The sequence below is a fragment of the Biomphalaria glabrata genome, chromosome 3 (genome assembly GCF_947242115.1).
Source record: "Biomphalaria glabrata chromosome 3, xgBioGlab47.1, whole genome shotgun sequence".
In the NCBI taxonomy this organism is placed as follows: Eukaryota; Metazoa; Mollusca; class Gastropoda; family Planorbidae; genus Biomphalaria; species Biomphalaria glabrata.
This window is the reverse complement of record NC_074713.1, coordinates 17,294,648-17,311,027: the sequence shown is the minus strand read 5'-3', so window position 1 is coordinate 17,311,027 and position 16,380 is coordinate 17,294,648. Positions and strand designations below refer to the sequence as shown.

At 36.2% G+C, this 16,380-nt stretch overlaps 2 protein-coding genes across 7 annotated transcripts in view; one reads left to right on the top strand and one right to left on the bottom strand.

Annotated features, from left to right (window-relative positions):
• LOC106056932 (baculoviral IAP repeat-containing protein 6-like) overlaps nt 1-3,862 on the bottom strand; it is a 67,893-nt gene extending 64,031 nt beyond the window's left edge. For all 4 annotated transcript variants that reach the window (XM_056023751.1, XM_056023753.1, XM_056023752.1 and 1 more), the window contains exon 1: nt 3,531-3,862. In XM_056023751.1, the coding sequence (XP_055879726.1) occupies nt 3,531-3,714 (184 nt within the window). In that variant the 5' untranslated portion in view covers nt 3,715-3,862. The remainder of the gene's footprint in view (nt 1-3,530) is intronic.
• Nucleotides 3,863-3,982: 120 nt separating this feature from the next.
• The window catches only part of LOC106076218 (leucine-rich repeat-containing protein 74B-like), a 75,820-nt gene continuing 63,422 nt past the window's right edge, over nt 3,983-16,380 (top strand). For all 3 annotated transcript variants that reach the window (XM_056023763.1, XM_056023764.1, XM_056023759.1), the window contains exon 1: nt 3,983-4,115. The gene's annotated coding sequence lies outside the window, so the exon portion shown is untranslated. The remainder of the gene's footprint in view (nt 4,116-16,380) is intronic.

The following is a 16,380-nucleotide window of genomic DNA, read 5'->3' as shown; positions in this document are numbered from 1 at the left end:
CCATAGAGGACAGCATTAAAAAAATATTTGGGAATGGGAGGCCGCATATATGTATATGAAATATGTAAATCATAAAAATATGCTAACTAACTGTGTATAATATCTTTTAATTCACATTTTTACTGTTTTATACATTTACATTTTATTTTTTCACACTCCCAAATAGAGGAATTACAACAAGAGCCATTTACGAAACTTTTTAAAATTCTGAAAAAGTCTTTTTTTCATCACTTTTCGCTGCAAGTTACAGTTGTACTTAATGAGAAATATTTAACTGTTTACACTCGTGCATATTGTTCCGGAACTGTGGAACTAGCTTACTAGTTGTTATCCTCGTGACTGCTGTTAAATTACAGTCAGTCAGCATCGATCTGTGATTACACTTGTTTATTTTCAAACGAAAAAATACTTGTTCACAGATGTATGTTGACCCAAATAATGTGAAAGTTTAGTAGCAAAATTTTTTAAAGTGTAGAATTACAGCTTCTGGCACCCATAAAACTCCTGCGGAAGAACTGACTGGAACTTCTCTTTTAGATCATAATTGGCTTGGAGGTATGTCCCCTGGAGCTGAATCAGCTTGTGCACTAAATGGTGAACTGAGGTTATTGAAAACTGATTCCAAGCTCTCGACGTATTAAAATTTACTTTTGAATTCACAATCAAGGAATTCAAACAAAGCCTTGTACTTTTTAGCCATTTCAATAGAAATAGTTTTACCTTTAAAAAAAAGAAAAATGACAAAACCTGTTTTCAAATGCATTCTTGGAGAAATGGGATAGCTTTGTTTGAAAAGATTTAACATGCACATACATTTTGTGTGGAAACAACCCACTGCAATATTCCTGATGTAAAAATTGAAGTCTTCATTAGAAATATTAGTCACAGTCAATGTCTTTCAAAGAACATGGTTTCTTCCTTGAGATACCATATTCTACTCATGCTAGGCCAGCGTATACTACTGTGGCACCGATCATTGGAATATTTGTTTCCAAATCTGTAAGTACTTCTAGAAACTACGAAATTCATGTGGTTATGTTCCTTAGCTCTGACAGGTTTGAATACAGATATTGCAGTTCAAACTTTCTCCTTATGAGTTTATGGTTGGAATATTGTTATATTTTTCTCAGTCATAGCATGGGCTCCATCAGTTGTTACACTTGCCATCTTGATCAAGCCAACCCAACACTTTCAACAGTTTTCTTTTATAGCATTGAATAAATACTGGCCTGAGTTTTTTGTCTTTGACTGTTTTGAAATATTGCTAATAAGAATAATCTGTTTACTTTAAACGTTTTAGAATGACTGATAAGAATCAGAACTTTCAAAAATGTATATAGATATTTAGAGTTATTTATTCTTAAATATATTTGCATTTTTATATACTAATCTTTGGGCACACATGATTTCTTTAGATGTCTGCGGCCGCTTAAAAGACTCCGGCTGCCCACAGGCCATAATTTGCCCACCCCTGCTCTAGATTATAGTCTAGAACTATATTTTAGATCAAGATCTGTATTACTAGATTTTAAAACTTGATAGATCTAGATCTATAGATCTACCATTTCTATGATAATCATGCTGATTCAAGATCATTACATCAGTAGAGACATAGAGTAAAGCTGCCCTATTGAACAAGTTAAGCTGAATAGCATTCTTATCTTATCTTATATAATACAGAAGTTACTTCAAAAAAAAAAAATGATTAAGCGTCATGCATTCAGTCATGCATATTAACCAATGACTTAAATTCTGCCAAGTCACTGGTTTTCCTGGCTAGCTCAGGCAACCCATTCCATGCTCTAATAGCACTAGGGAAGAAGGAGTATTTGTACAAATTTGTCCTAGCATATGGTATGAGGAATGTGCCTTTATTTTTGTGTCTTTCTGAGTATTTTATTAAATTTTGTTTTTGTATTGAAGATTACGGTTCAGTGTTTTATGTATAATTGCTACTTTACTTTTAAGTCTTCTATCCTGAAGGCTTTCTAAATTTAGTGATTTAACTAAAGGTGTTACTCTAGTCAAATGTGAATATTGGTTTGTTATAAATCTCATTGCTCTCTTTTGTGTCTGTTCCAGTTTCTTAATGTTTTCTTGAGTTGAGGGGTCCCAAACAGAGGATGCATATTATATTCTATTATTGGCCTAACCAAGGTTAAATAACATTTTAGTTTTATGTTCTAATTTGATTTATAGAAATTTCTTTTAATAAACCCAAATGCTTTGTTTGATTTTTTTATAGTTTCATTAATATAACACCTAGGTATTTTGCGTTTTTAGGTTGTGTTACTGGTTTACCATGAAAATAAGTGGAATTAATTTGTTTTAGTTTTTTTTGTTACTCTTAATAAACTGACATTTTTCTGGGTGGAAAGACATGCTCCAAGTTGATTCCAATGTCTGTAATTCATCTAATCCTCTTTGTAAAATTTCTGTATCTTGTGTTGTTTTTATTGTTCTATATATATATTAAAATTATGCAATCGTCAGCAAATAATCTGACTTTTGTTCCTGAACTAATAGAATTTGTTAAATCATTTATAAATCATAAATGTAAATTAAAAACAGTAGTGGACCTAAGACTGTTCCTTGATGTACACCTGAGTTTACTGTTATTGGTGTTGATTTAGAGTAATTTAGACTAGAGCCATTTATTATTACAGTTTGTTCTCTCCCTATCAGAAAATCTAGAAGTAGATGTCTATTTAGTATTTTCCATAGAAAAAGATAATCTAGATAAATATATATTATAATATGTTTAATATAGACCTAGATATAGATCTAGACTCTATTACTAACTAATACTAGTCACTAGATCTAGTAAAGTAAGAGATCTTATTAAATCTAATAGTACTTAACGTATTACTAATGTAAACTAATACTATCTATGGCATGCCCTATCTATAATACTAATATAGATCTAGTAATCTAGCAGAATCTAGCTTATAATACTTATATATATAATATATAGACTAGTTACTAGACTTGAGTGTGACTAGATCTAGATTCTAGATCTAGACTAGATTTAGTAATAGTTAGACTGTCTAATGACTAATGTCTTGACTTTTAATTTTGGATTACCAAGTAGTTAAGTAGATCTAGATTCTAGATTAATCTAGATCTACCATTATGATCTACATGTTTGTAAAAAATGTTTGTAAAATGTTTTACATGTTTCGGATGTTCCTTCAGAGTTGAAGATAATTACTTCCTAGTCCAAACCTCCCGCAGGACGACGGGGGATGGGAGCGGGCAGGGTTTGAACCCTCGACCATCGATAAATGTGAACGACAGTCCAGCGCGCAAACCGCACGACCAGGCAGCCATCCGCACGACCAGGCAGCCATTTACATATGATCTTACATAATACATACTACACACTACAGAGTGTATAACTTACTTACTTAGTCTAGATGATAGATCTAAGTATTCTAAGTCTAAGTCGACTAAGTCTAAGACCTAAGACAAGTTTACTAACTAATCTAAACTGAAAACTCACTAAGACTAAGTTAAGTAAGGCAACTTACCAGATAAATCGGACTTTTGCAAAAATGCACCAGATAAAGCATCTAAAACAGTAACTGTTTGATCATTACTTGATAAAATAACTGAATTTAACGATGAATTGTAGATAACATTACGTGTATTTACATCTATTGACAAACATCCATCTTCTCGAATGGACCATAGTTTGTCTGTGTCGGCCGCCATATTTACTAAACTATACAGCGACCATATCTAGACTAGTGACGTCAAAAGTTTCGAGACTTTAATACTGAAATTATAAATGGATATTTTACTACTTTTGAACAAGTACAAGAGAGATCAATGTAATTTCTTTTAAAAATTTACAGATGTATGCACTAAAGATGAACTTTGAATATCTATTTGATGTGATTAATCGTTAAATTAGTCACATCTAAATATAGCTAATTGATCATATGACTAAAAAAAAAAAACGATAGGTTAATGACAGTGTGGTTCTGTTATTCCGAAAAGTTTTTTTTTAATCTTTTACTCCTGGAGAGGCACGAATGACGGAACAAAACTACTGCTTTCGTTTAACAAAATGAAATACGAATTTCTTTAATTGTAACCTTTGTCGGCATCCGGTAATGGTTTGTTAATATTTTGTTACTTATAGAATAGATGACTGTATTCTGACAATAGCTTAAAATGGCACATGGCTGTTGAAGATACAAAATAATGAGGAAATTAAGAGAGGAGATTTTATTTACACCTCATTTTGAGAAGCAGAGAAGCTTGTTATTAAATAAATATAGTATAGATAGAGTCTATGCCCCTAGATTGACCCTATACTAGTAATAGTAGTGCAGTCCAGCCATGGGCGTAGCCGGGGGGGGGGGTTTCCCCCCCCCACCCGAAATGAAATCCCCCTCGGGGGGGGGGGGGGGGTCGGTGTTTAGTGAGTGATCTTTTGCTTTAATTTTGTTTATTTTAGGTGAAATTTTAATACTAAACCATCACTTGACAAGGGGGGGGGGTTGAGTTTAAACCCCCTACCACGTGGTTTTGAGTTGGAATCCCCTTACCAGGGGGTTTTGAGTTTGAAACCCCCTACCAAGGGGTTTTTGAGTTTGAAACCCCATACCAGGGGGTTTTGAGTTTAAACCCCCTACCAGGGGGTTTTGAGTTTGAAAACCCCTACCAGGGGGTTTTGAGTTTGAAAACCCCTACCAGGGGGTTTTGAGTTTGAAAACCCCTACCAGGGGGTTTTGAGTTTGAAACCCACTACCAAGGGGGTTTGAATTTAAAACCCCTACCAGGGGTTTTGCATTAAAATCCCCCTCTTCTATAAAAGAAAACAAAAAATGCAAACGACAATCCCCAAATTCCAAGAGCACATCTAAGGAAGATTTTGATTTTAAAGCCCTTTCCAAAATTTACGATAAACCCCTCTTCAATATAAAAATAAAATTACACACTCAAAATTTGTATGAGCGAAGCCATAGGGGTTTTGAGTTTAAACCCCTCTTCAGCTGGGTTTGAAGCTAAAAATACCTCTTAAATATAAAAAAAAAAAAAAGCAAATTGCGCACTCAAATTGCTATGAGCATAGCCAAAGGGTTTTTTAGTTTAAACACCCCGCCAGCGGTGTTTGAAGCTAAAAAATAAATCTTCAAAATAAAAAAAACTAATTTCGCAATCAAAATGCTATGAGCGTAGTCAAGCCTATTGGGTGTTTTGAGTGGTTTGATGCTAAAAAATACCACTTCAATATAAAAAAAAAAAGCAAATTACACACCAAAATTCTTTGAGCGTAGCCAAGCCAATCTGGGGTTTTGAGTTTCAACCCCTCTCCTCCAGATGGCTTTTTTTAAAGTTTAAAACCCCTCAAGATAGTTTTGAGTTTAAAATCCCATACAGAGCGTTTTAAGGTTGAAAGCCTCTCTCTTCAATATTATTTCTAAAGCAAACTACAGTCACCAAATTCTATGACCGTAACTAAATGTGGTTTTGAATTTTAAAAAAACAACTCCAGATATATTTTAGTTTAAAACCCCACAACAGATGATTTTGACGATAAAACTTCACTTTTCGATATAACATCTTAAGCAAAATAGTCACCTAATTCCTAGATCGTAGTCAAGAGAAGTTACACATGTCTACCAGTGGCTGGGGCTCCATTAATTAAGTGCAATGAAATTGAGTAGCACTAAATGTGGCTCTACAAAGATGGCTAAGACGGATTTTAGGAGTCAGTTATAGAGATCGGGTCTAAATCAAGGAAATCCTATGACCCCTTAGTAAGGTTGTGACAGAACGTCGCATGAGGTTTGCGGGACATGTTCTCCGACAAAATGAATTACGCATAATAAGAGTTGCGATGACATCCTAGTACAACTTGGCGCCACACTTTCATGGAGGTCCTCAGAGCAGGTGGGAAAAGGCTTCAGTGACAGGTTTTTGTGGAAACAGCTTGCCAGCAAATGCGCCAAACGGCGCGGGAGGGTCTAAGTCAGTAAGGATAGCACATTAGGTTTTTGAAATAAAACTTTTTAAAAGCAAAATAATGCACTGTAGGTACCTCAGAATATGCATTTAGTTGGCTTTCAAAAAAAATCCCCCCCCCCCAAACCCCCGAACAAAAAATCCTGGCTACGCCCATGAGTCCAGCGTATCTCAGACAAGGGGGGTGGGGGTTGGAGCCGGTCATTTTAACCGTACAAAATGACTTATTTAGCAATGTTTCAAAAATTAAAGTAGACCTATTTGGAGTCGTTTCATCTAAGGAGAATCCTTAACACCGTTTATCGAGATGCGTAATCTTGTGCAACAATATCGGTTCAAAACTTTTTGAAGACTATATCTTCTAAATAATTTTTTTTAAATACTTTGTGCTACTAGCGAAAGAGCTTATGTAGTGCAATTCTGAAGTGCTAAAATCGTATATTAAACCTAAATTACAAGTCTATCTAAAAATTAAATAGCCCTTTATTGGTAATCTATACACTATGATAACCCAAAAAATTAGCCCAATTTTTTTATAATTTCCCTGAATTTGGTCTACATAATAAACAGGTGGATTTCCATAGTCCGTGCTTATTTGACAATCACCACCAAAGGAAATTGATCCATAGGCCTATAATCTCTCATTCACTCAAAATTCTCATTTTCAAAATTTCCCCTTGGAAATGAAATAAATTTTTAAAATATTGTTTTGCTTTTTATTTTTATTATTATAATTATGTTAGAAAAGAACGAGTATTCATTCTCTGGCGCAGCCAGGGTAGAGTTTCGTTAAAGGGAAACAAAATTCATCGTAGTCCCTTCATCAATTCCACCGAGGAATTTTCTAGTGATATGGCAGGTCTGCAGCAGTACCGCCCTCTGACAGGCGACGAGAATGTTCCTAGGAATTCCAAGGGCCTTGAAGGTATCTGTGAGGTCAGTTGTTATTATCCCCTCGGCTTATATAACAATGGGGTATATTGTTGTTTTAGATCATTTCCATAAACGCTTTATCTCCAAGCCTAGGTTCCCATATTTTCGTTGTTTTTCCAGCTCAGTTTTTTTTTTTTAATTATGAGATAGTGGTACGGCGATGTTAATAATGGTAACGGCTTTTTCTTTTATATCGATGAGCAGCAGATCAGGGCGATTAAAATCTACCGTTTTTTTCGGTCAAAATAGGCCTATCCCAGTACAGTAGATGATCAGTAGACTCGAGAACCTCTTGTGGAGAGTATTTATAAAAAGGAGTATCCTTACCGATCAAATTGTGTGTCAAAGCCAAGTACTGGTGTATTAGCTTTGCAACTTGGTTATGGCGATCTTGGTAGGCTGATTCTGATAGGGCTGAACATCCTGCCATTATGTGTTCAATTGATTCACCCACATTTCCACATTTTCGGTATTTGTCAACAATATTGAGTTTTAGGATATGTTTCTCGTATTTTTTTGTCCTAATTACTCTATCCTGTATTGCTGTAACAAAGCCTTCAGTTTCAGGGTAGAGATGACCTGCTTTGAGCCATGCTAAGGAAGCAGCCTTGTCAATGTTGTCCCCATCTAATAAAGCCGGGAAATTTCCGTGGAGTGTTTTTTCATCCCATTGGCGAATCTCATGCTCTACGTCGTCCAAACCGACATTAACATCAACATTGTTTAGGTTCAGAGGGGTCGCATCATAGTCGTATTTGCGTAGGAAGGAAGAAACTAGTTCATTTCTGGAGGCGTGCAGTTTTGATCGTATTTTTGAAACTTGCGTCTTACACAGTTTGAAGATGTTCTGCAATCCACGGCCTCCATCCTTCCGGGGTAGGTACAGCCTTATGGTGGAGGACTTGGGGTGTAAACATCGAAATTTGATTAATAATTTCCTCGTGAGTCTGTCAATGTCATGTAGGTCGGTGTCTGTCCATTTGATGACACCGAAAGTGTAAAGGAGCACCGGGACGGCCCAACTGTTTATTGCCGTGCTGAGGTTACTGCCAGACTGTTTGGTGTTGAGAATTTTATTGACTCTGCTTGTATTTACCAAGAAAGTCCTCTTTTAATTTTTTTATGGTTTATCGTGGCATTCTGGATTATTCCAAGATATTTATAAAGGGAGGCAGAGTTCAGTTCTTCGATGCCTTCAAATGCAATGTTGGTGTTGGCTTCCTTGCCCTTTTTTACGCTTATGATACTACCACATTTATCCAAGTCAAAAGACATGCAGATATAGTCACTAAAGCGTTTTACCGTTTTAATTTAGTTTAAAAGCCCCTCCAAACCTATGCTGCCTTACGGCTAAATCCAAACATGGGAAAGACTTCGGCAGTCACCCCCGAGGAAAAATCAGTAGCCGGTAACCCTTAGGCAGCTTGCATCACGCAGCTTACACCCTAGCAGAGCCTTTGATGCCGCCGATCCCAAATTGTATCTGCCCTTTGGAGAAGGGGGGGGGGGGAAGGGGGACTGCTGTGTTCTGACCAGGGGCGGACTGGCTATATGGGCAAACGGGCAAATGCCCGGTGGGCCGGTACCAAATGGGCCGGTCCGGTCGCGACCAAAGAAAAAAAATTAAATGCAGACAACTTTAAAAAAAGTGACAGCAACAAGACACAAAGGCCCGAACACGTTTTGTTGTTCTTGTTGTTGTTGTTTTTTTTTAAATTATTATTACAATTGATTTTGTTTGAAATGCAACAAGAATAAAATTTTAAGAATTACACTATACATTGTACGTATTATCATTTGTAAAACGTTAGACCGTACTTTCTGCTATGCACGAGCGGCATGGCCTTCTACACTACTTTGATGTCTTCAAGACTGTGTTTGGCCTGATCATTTTGCTGGTCGGCATGGGCCTTTGATGGCACTCCTATTTTTGTTTTACTCCTTCCCTCACCCGTTTTTTTTTTTTTTTTTTGATAGTTCCATTGAAAGATAACGAAAAAGAGGGATGGGATAGGTTAAGTTAGAAAACATTAATATAACGCGGCAAAAGGGGAGACAATTAGTTCTTTAACAAAACCTAATAGAAGTTAACTTAAACACATACACACATACACACAACCGAGAAATTGCAAACCACCCTACTTCTTCATAGCTCATTATGGGTATAACCGTATAAAGTTCTACTTTCTGCGATTTGAAAAGAAAAAAAGTAATTTTATTGTTCTTTATTTGTAATAACATAGATCTAAAAATACTACACTTAAAGCTTACAAAAAAAAATATTATTTAATTAAAACATAAATCTAGATCGAAATCAGGATTTGTACTGTTATGATTAATGGCAAACTTATGCTTAGTATGAAGTCATTAATGATGAAAATTATTACAATAATTACAATAATTTATATAGCGCTGTCACATCCGATATTTAATGAAAGGAGATTTAGAATCATTTATATTTTAAATAATATATTCATATACAAATCGCGTTTTTGAGAATGTACTAGGACGAAGCAAGAGCTTTTCACATTAAGTAAGTACCTCTCTAACCGTTCTGCTTTCTCTTATCTTTTAAAGGAATATATATATATATAAATAGTTCGTCCATCGTAGTTCGATTATGACCACTTTGTTATCCAGGGGGCTGAGGGCTTTGCACTGGGGTTGTATGTCTCCTCGTGTGGCTGGTGAGATCTATGTGAGCCCGGAATGTTCCGCCGCACACTAGGCAGGTTATTCCAACTGGAGCTAGTGTCATTGGCCTTGCTTTTCTTCTCTGGCCTTTTTCTTCTGCCAGCTTTGTTCTCTTTTCCTCAGCAACCTGCTGTGCGCCAGTTTTCTCAGCGCGACGTCATGATGCTCTGTCATGTGCCTCTGTCTCCCAGGTGGCTGGGTCTATGCTGAACGCCTTCAGAGAAGCTTTGAGGGTGTCCCTGAAACGCTTTCTTTGACAACCTTGCGAGCGCTTAGTTGGCCGCATACAAGAGTCGTTTAGGGATGCGGTGGTCTTCCATTCTGCATACGTGTCCTGCCCATCGCAGCTGGGACTGCATTAGGATTGTGTGGATGCTTTGCACCCCCGCTCTTTGAAGGACTTCAGTATCTGGTATTTTGTCTTGCCATTTGACGTTCAGTATTTTTCACAGACATGTCATGTGGAAGTGGTTCAGTTTCTTTGCATGTTAACTGTACACTATCCATGTTTCTGAGTCATAGAGCAATGTAGGGAGGACGACGGCTCGATAGACCCCTAGTTTTGTATTTGTGGTGATACCACTTTAAAGGAATGGGTTGCCTGAGTCAGCCAGGAAAACCAATGACTTAGCATATTTTAAGTCACAGATCAACATTCATGACTAGATTGACACGTGAAATGCGTAGGACCTAATTATTTTTATTTTTTTGAAGAAACGTCTGTAATCTATAAGTAATACCAAAAAGTTTGAAACTCATTAAGGCTGCTATTGTAGTGTTAATAGTTTTCAGATTACATACATGTATAAATAGAATACATTATGTAAGCCTACGAAAGCATACATCCAGTTTTCGATGCGTTATCAAACTTTATATATTTTGAATAGAGTTAGGCTTACACCTATGATAAAACACATGGGCGTAGCCGAGAGGGGAGGAGTTTAAACCATCACCGGCCTCAGATCTCATTGTCTGAAAGGGAAACTTTACTTACTTCCCTAGTGCAGCCAACTTAAGCAAACTACAGTCACCACATTTTATGAGCGTAGCCAAAAGGGGTTTTGTGGTTTCCCTCCCCCTCCCCCCTCCAATACAAAACTAAAGCATTTTACCTTTTTCTACCAGTCGCTGGACTCCAGTGAATAGAATATTTAGTTTTTGATTTTTTTAGTAGAAGAGTAGCAGGCTAATTGCACTGTAGATACCTCAAAATATGCATTTTTAAAGCTTAAAATAACGGGAATAATGCTTGGATCCGGGGCTTCGCCCCGGACCCCACTGGGGGAGCTTACAGCGCTCCCCCAGACTCCCTAGCTGTCACTTGGCGGTGTATACTGCCTTTCACTAATTATAGGAAGAGAGTATTCTAGGGTAGGAAAAACGTTTAAAAGAATGAAAGATAAGAATGTAATGAAGATTAATTGCATATACACACACACTAATATATATATATATATATATATATATATATATATATATATATATAAATTGCGGAGGGGATTAAAATCCCCCCCCCCACCGAAAATATGACATGACATTTGTGGGCCGGTTTATATGGTAATGCCCGGGCCGATTTTGATACCCAGCCCCTGGTTCTGACCATATCTTATGCCCAGGTTTTTATCTTATATCTTTGACATGATCAATTATCATCTCGCGTCAGAACGGGGCCACAGATATAAGAAGGGAAAATGTGATTAAGAACATCTGAATGCTTTCCTGGTTTTGCCATAAAATATTATTGGGGAGCGACAGTTAATTCTTTCGCGGGCCTTGCATTAGTACGATACAAATGGATAATTATTTTGTTTTATACCAACAAGGGAATTTAATCCCTTTAGTATTCACAGATATTGCTAGATATGTAGGTCCCCTTAGATAAATATATATATATATATCATTTCTCACACTTCCATTCTTGGATCAAGTTGAAACTTTAAAAATACAACTATTTATTGTACCTAAGAAAACAAACATAAATCAATTTTTTAAAAAATTAAAAAATTAAATAATGGTAATTTATTATTCTGTTTTAATATATTAAATTTGAATCATTGATGAACGATGGGTCTTGTTCTATGCTTTTGTTTAGTCAGTGTCACGGATGAATGTGTGTGTGTGTAGGCCTTTGTGTGGAGTGTAATTGGTAATAGTTTAGATACGCAGATACCTTTGCCGACCACCATGTTGTTTTTTAAGCATGTTTATCCCTCTTACCTATATTGAACTTTCAATAACTTTTTTTAAAGAGAGTTTTTGTTCTTATGCTGTCAACTTATGACTTTTTAAGTGTATTTACTGAAATGAAGGTCTAAATAAAATGTTAATAATAAATTGATGAACTTGTTGTTTCTTCTTTTTTTTTCTACTTATGAAATTATTAATTAAAAAATATATGTTAACAATTAGATCTATAATTAATATATTAACTCACCAAGCAAAGCGAAATAATGATAAAATAAAAAACAAATATGCATGAATTAAATGAAATAAAACACGCATCTAGATCTATATATACATGTTATGTTTAATTATTATTATTTTTTTGAACAAAATTATGCATTATGACTTAGTGATCTTTTTAGAGCAATGGCAATAAATGATATAGATCTAGTACGGGAAACTTATTACTATAAGAAATAATACGTTTATGTTTATCTATTGATGATTAAGACTACAGTTAGATCTATACATTTCTAACGAATTTTGAGCACTCTCTATTTTCGTAAAATCTTCTGAGTGGAGTCTACTGTCTACCAGAGATTGTTTGGCGTGTGTTTTATGATCAGATAGGACTAATGTCTGTGATTATAATTCTTACCACTACCTCTGGCTCCACCTCTCTTGGAGGGAGGATAGGTCGAGTGTAACTAGACCAAGAAAGTCTTTGTTAAACGTAACATAGCACCTGTTAAACTATCATGTTTCACAATCTGAAATTTACTTTGGGTAGAGTGGGGAACAAAAGCCAATGTATAAAGAAACAGATAAGATATATATATACACTACTATTTAGATAATTTATGCATCTTTACTTTCGGAGCTCATTAAAAAAAAACAACTCCTCACCTATTACACTAAATTTGTTTAAGATGTGTAGTTGGGGGGGGGGTGTAGCGACTCCACCTACCAACCCTTCTCTTCACATGGATCCACTAACGCCCATGTATTACATTCCGTAACGGAGTCCAAAGAAAGTTTTTCTCTCCCGCCGTACCGTACAGGTGGCGATTTTCTCCGTTTATTCTTACGTACCTTTAAACCCTCGCTGCGCCGGCCGTCACACGCATTCTTTGTCTTTACGGCAGAAGTAGGTGTGATGTAATCACCTTCCCCTGTTCGGAGCTTCGCCGGCGCCGTGGTCATATTAGGTCATCTACTGCTAGGATCGCTGGTATGCTCATAAAGGGAGAAGGGCAAGGTACGGTGTTTTACGTGGTCAAAATTTATCCTTCTTCGCTTTCTTTGTCGGTTCGTTTCACCGACATGCAGTTCAACTGAGGTCTACGTCGGATGAGACTAAGACTGAAACGTGACGCAACATAAACGATGTCACGATCAAAACTCTCTTGGTTGTATCCTATAATGTCGGCCAGCTTCTACAGATAGTTATGTACGACAAAAACTCCCGTGTCGGCCGGCAGTCTATAAGTAGTTACATCAAGAAGTAGTTACGTATGACAAATACACCTTGATTGTCATAGAGTCTAGTCCCCCTCCCCTATTTGGTCCACAGAAGTAGTGACATATTATTTGATCTTGTAGCTCTTTCATCTCATTAAAGAGATTTGATAAAGTCTTTGATTTTCATCGCCCCATCCCTATTTGGAGCCATCACAAGGTTACTAACTGTGATGCCATTGTAACATTTCCCGAATCTGTTATAAAAGGAGTTCCCTTCCACTCTTCAGTCCTATAATTACTTTCTCTACCTTGTTGTAGATATTGCTTATTCTCATATTGTGCATTGTTTTTCATTCAATATGATTATAAGTTACCGTACATAATAAGAGAAGGATAAAGAACTTGTACTTATAGCTACCTTATTTTTTTTTACAGCAGCATAATGAGCTGATGAAAAAAGATACAACATGGGCCACAACTGCAGAAATGCTTGCAGCTGCTACACTACTGCAGAGAGACATCTATACATTCTCACCAAACCACAACAAAACAAAATACTCATGGCTATTATTAAAACCTTTATTTCATGATGCAAACACATACAAAGCCTACTATCTCACACAGACAACCATATATGCTGCAACATAACACTATTGCATACAAATGGTAATCACTTTGATGTGGTTGTACCACAAGAGGCCACATGTAACTGTTTTTTGCCAAATCCACTGCTTGGAGTATGATGCTTTAGCCAAAATTTTTTAAGTGTTGATTAATATTTCATCTTACAATATATTCAGATAAGATCTATTTGGATATTTGATTTTTTTCTTGCATGCTTTTTAATATCTTAAATAACATTTAATGTCTATTATTTTTATGTATTTAAAGTCAGGGTACCGGTATCTATTTATTTAATTACTTTTATTTTGCCAATAAAAGATATTTTGTTAGGCTTAGAGTTATTTTTTTATTTTTCTATTAATTTTTTTGTCTGTTATTACTTTAACTACATGATTTTAATTTCGATTTTTAGTTATTTTTCAAAGTACAAAAGATTGTTTGCGTTTTAAATGAATTTTAATATTAGATCTAGATCTAATAGCTGCTAGAAAGAAAGACAAAACAACAACAGAAAAAAGTTGGCAAGTAATTCAAGGGAGATAGTCTAGTACTAAGCCTTAAAACCAAAATGGCGTATTTCCAATTACAATATATGGTAATAAGAATAAAACTTAAAAATATATATTTTAAAAACTATTTATCTCCGAGGAAATCAAATTACATATTTGTAATCTGCATTTTTTTCTGCATGTTCTTAAAATATAAGAGAAACCTGATTTAGCGTTTCTAGTCTCGTAAACTAATACCTAATTCTGCGCGAATGACCGGAAGTGTGTTTTGTTGTCAGAGACCAGCGTGTGTGATATGCAGTAAAGATGATTAAAGTTTATGTGTTAGATCTAGCGGTTTCATTGTTTTATTTCGTTAACTAGAACTGAACCAGGGACACCTAGACGTATCGAGACCTAATCTAGATTCTATCGAGTTATTATTATAAATATAATAGGAAAGCTGTGACATATTTTGGGGGCTCGTTTATCTAGTTACTTGACTTAGTCTTTGAAGACATTAGGCAGAACTGCGGTTCGCCATTGTGAGAAGGTCAAGAACCAAGAAGGCCGTGAAGTGTGTGCGCTCACGTGCAACTGCGGGGGAAAAAAAACTTAGTCAATCAGCCGAGACGAAACTAGGTCAAACACAGTGACAAAGTAATTTGTATTGTATATGTTTGATGCTACACACATAAACAAGAATGGCAGACAAATTATCACAGATAATAGCCGCTGGAAAAGAAATGGGATAGTCGGGGACAGCTCTACAGGAGTGGGTGAAAGAAAGAGAAAACAGAGAGCGTGAGGAACGTGTTAAAGAGAGAGAAGAGAAGAAAGAAAAAGAAGAAAGAGAGCGTGAGGAACGTGTTAAAGAAAGAGAGGCGGTGGGAAGAGCTAAAGAAAGAGAGGCGGTGGAGAGAGCTAAAGGAGGCAGAAGCAAGAGCTAAAGAGAAAGAAGCTGATGTAGAAATATACACATTGAGAGTCAGAGGATTAGAGCTTAGAGAGACGAAAGGAGAACTCAAAGAGCATATAAAACCTGTATGGAAACCAAAGTTGCCACCTTTTAATGAGAACCCGGATCAAATGGATGCATATTTGGCGAGATTTGAAGTGCATGCTCAAGCTATAGAAATGAATTTAGGAAATTTAGGCACCGGATATTTAGGCACCGCGTATTTACGGATATTTAGGCACCGGATATTTAGGCACCCGGAAATTTAGGCACCCGGATATTTAGGCACCCGGATATTTAGGCACCCGGAAATTTAGGCACCCGGATAATTAGGCACCCGGAAATTTAGGCACCGGATAATTAGGCACTTTTTGACAAGGCGGAAAATTAGGCACCGGATAATTAGGCACTCTTTAATTAGCGACCTTAATTTTGAAAGTAGTTTTAAAATGTTAACGTATATGTTATCCTTAGGCTATGGGCTATCGGTGACGTTATCAAAAAAATAGCAACTATAACGATTCTAGCTAAAGAAAAGCTGACAAAATGAGGAAAATGACAATCATGAGAATGTGTGGAAAAAAATGACCCGTGAGTCATTATATAATATAGACATCACAGCATTCAGGGGAGGGTAGGTAGAGATGATTCACCGATCATTGCTTCCGTCCATCACCAACCCCTACGGTTGACTGGTGAGTTTTTTTAAATTGATGATTATGCAAATTGTGTAAATATTTAGTTACTAATGTAAATACTTAGTGTCACAGATGCCATTATAGATTTATTTGTATATTTCACATTTAAAAGCTTATGTGTAAATAGAAATATAAACCCTTGACTGAGCCTCAGGAATTACCCCACAAATCTAGATCCTTGACAGCGCCTCAGGTTTTACCCGAGACGTAATTACGATGTTGCAAATCTATTGGTTGATTTGAAAATAAATAAAGACATTTTAGCGCCAGAGAATTGACGAGAGTAGAAAGAACGCCAGTCGATGAAAGAATTTCCTAGTAGACAGTAGCGTTTTCTAAGAGCTCTGATTTAAAGCCTTTGTAATGTTATTTGTGCTTGTTGATC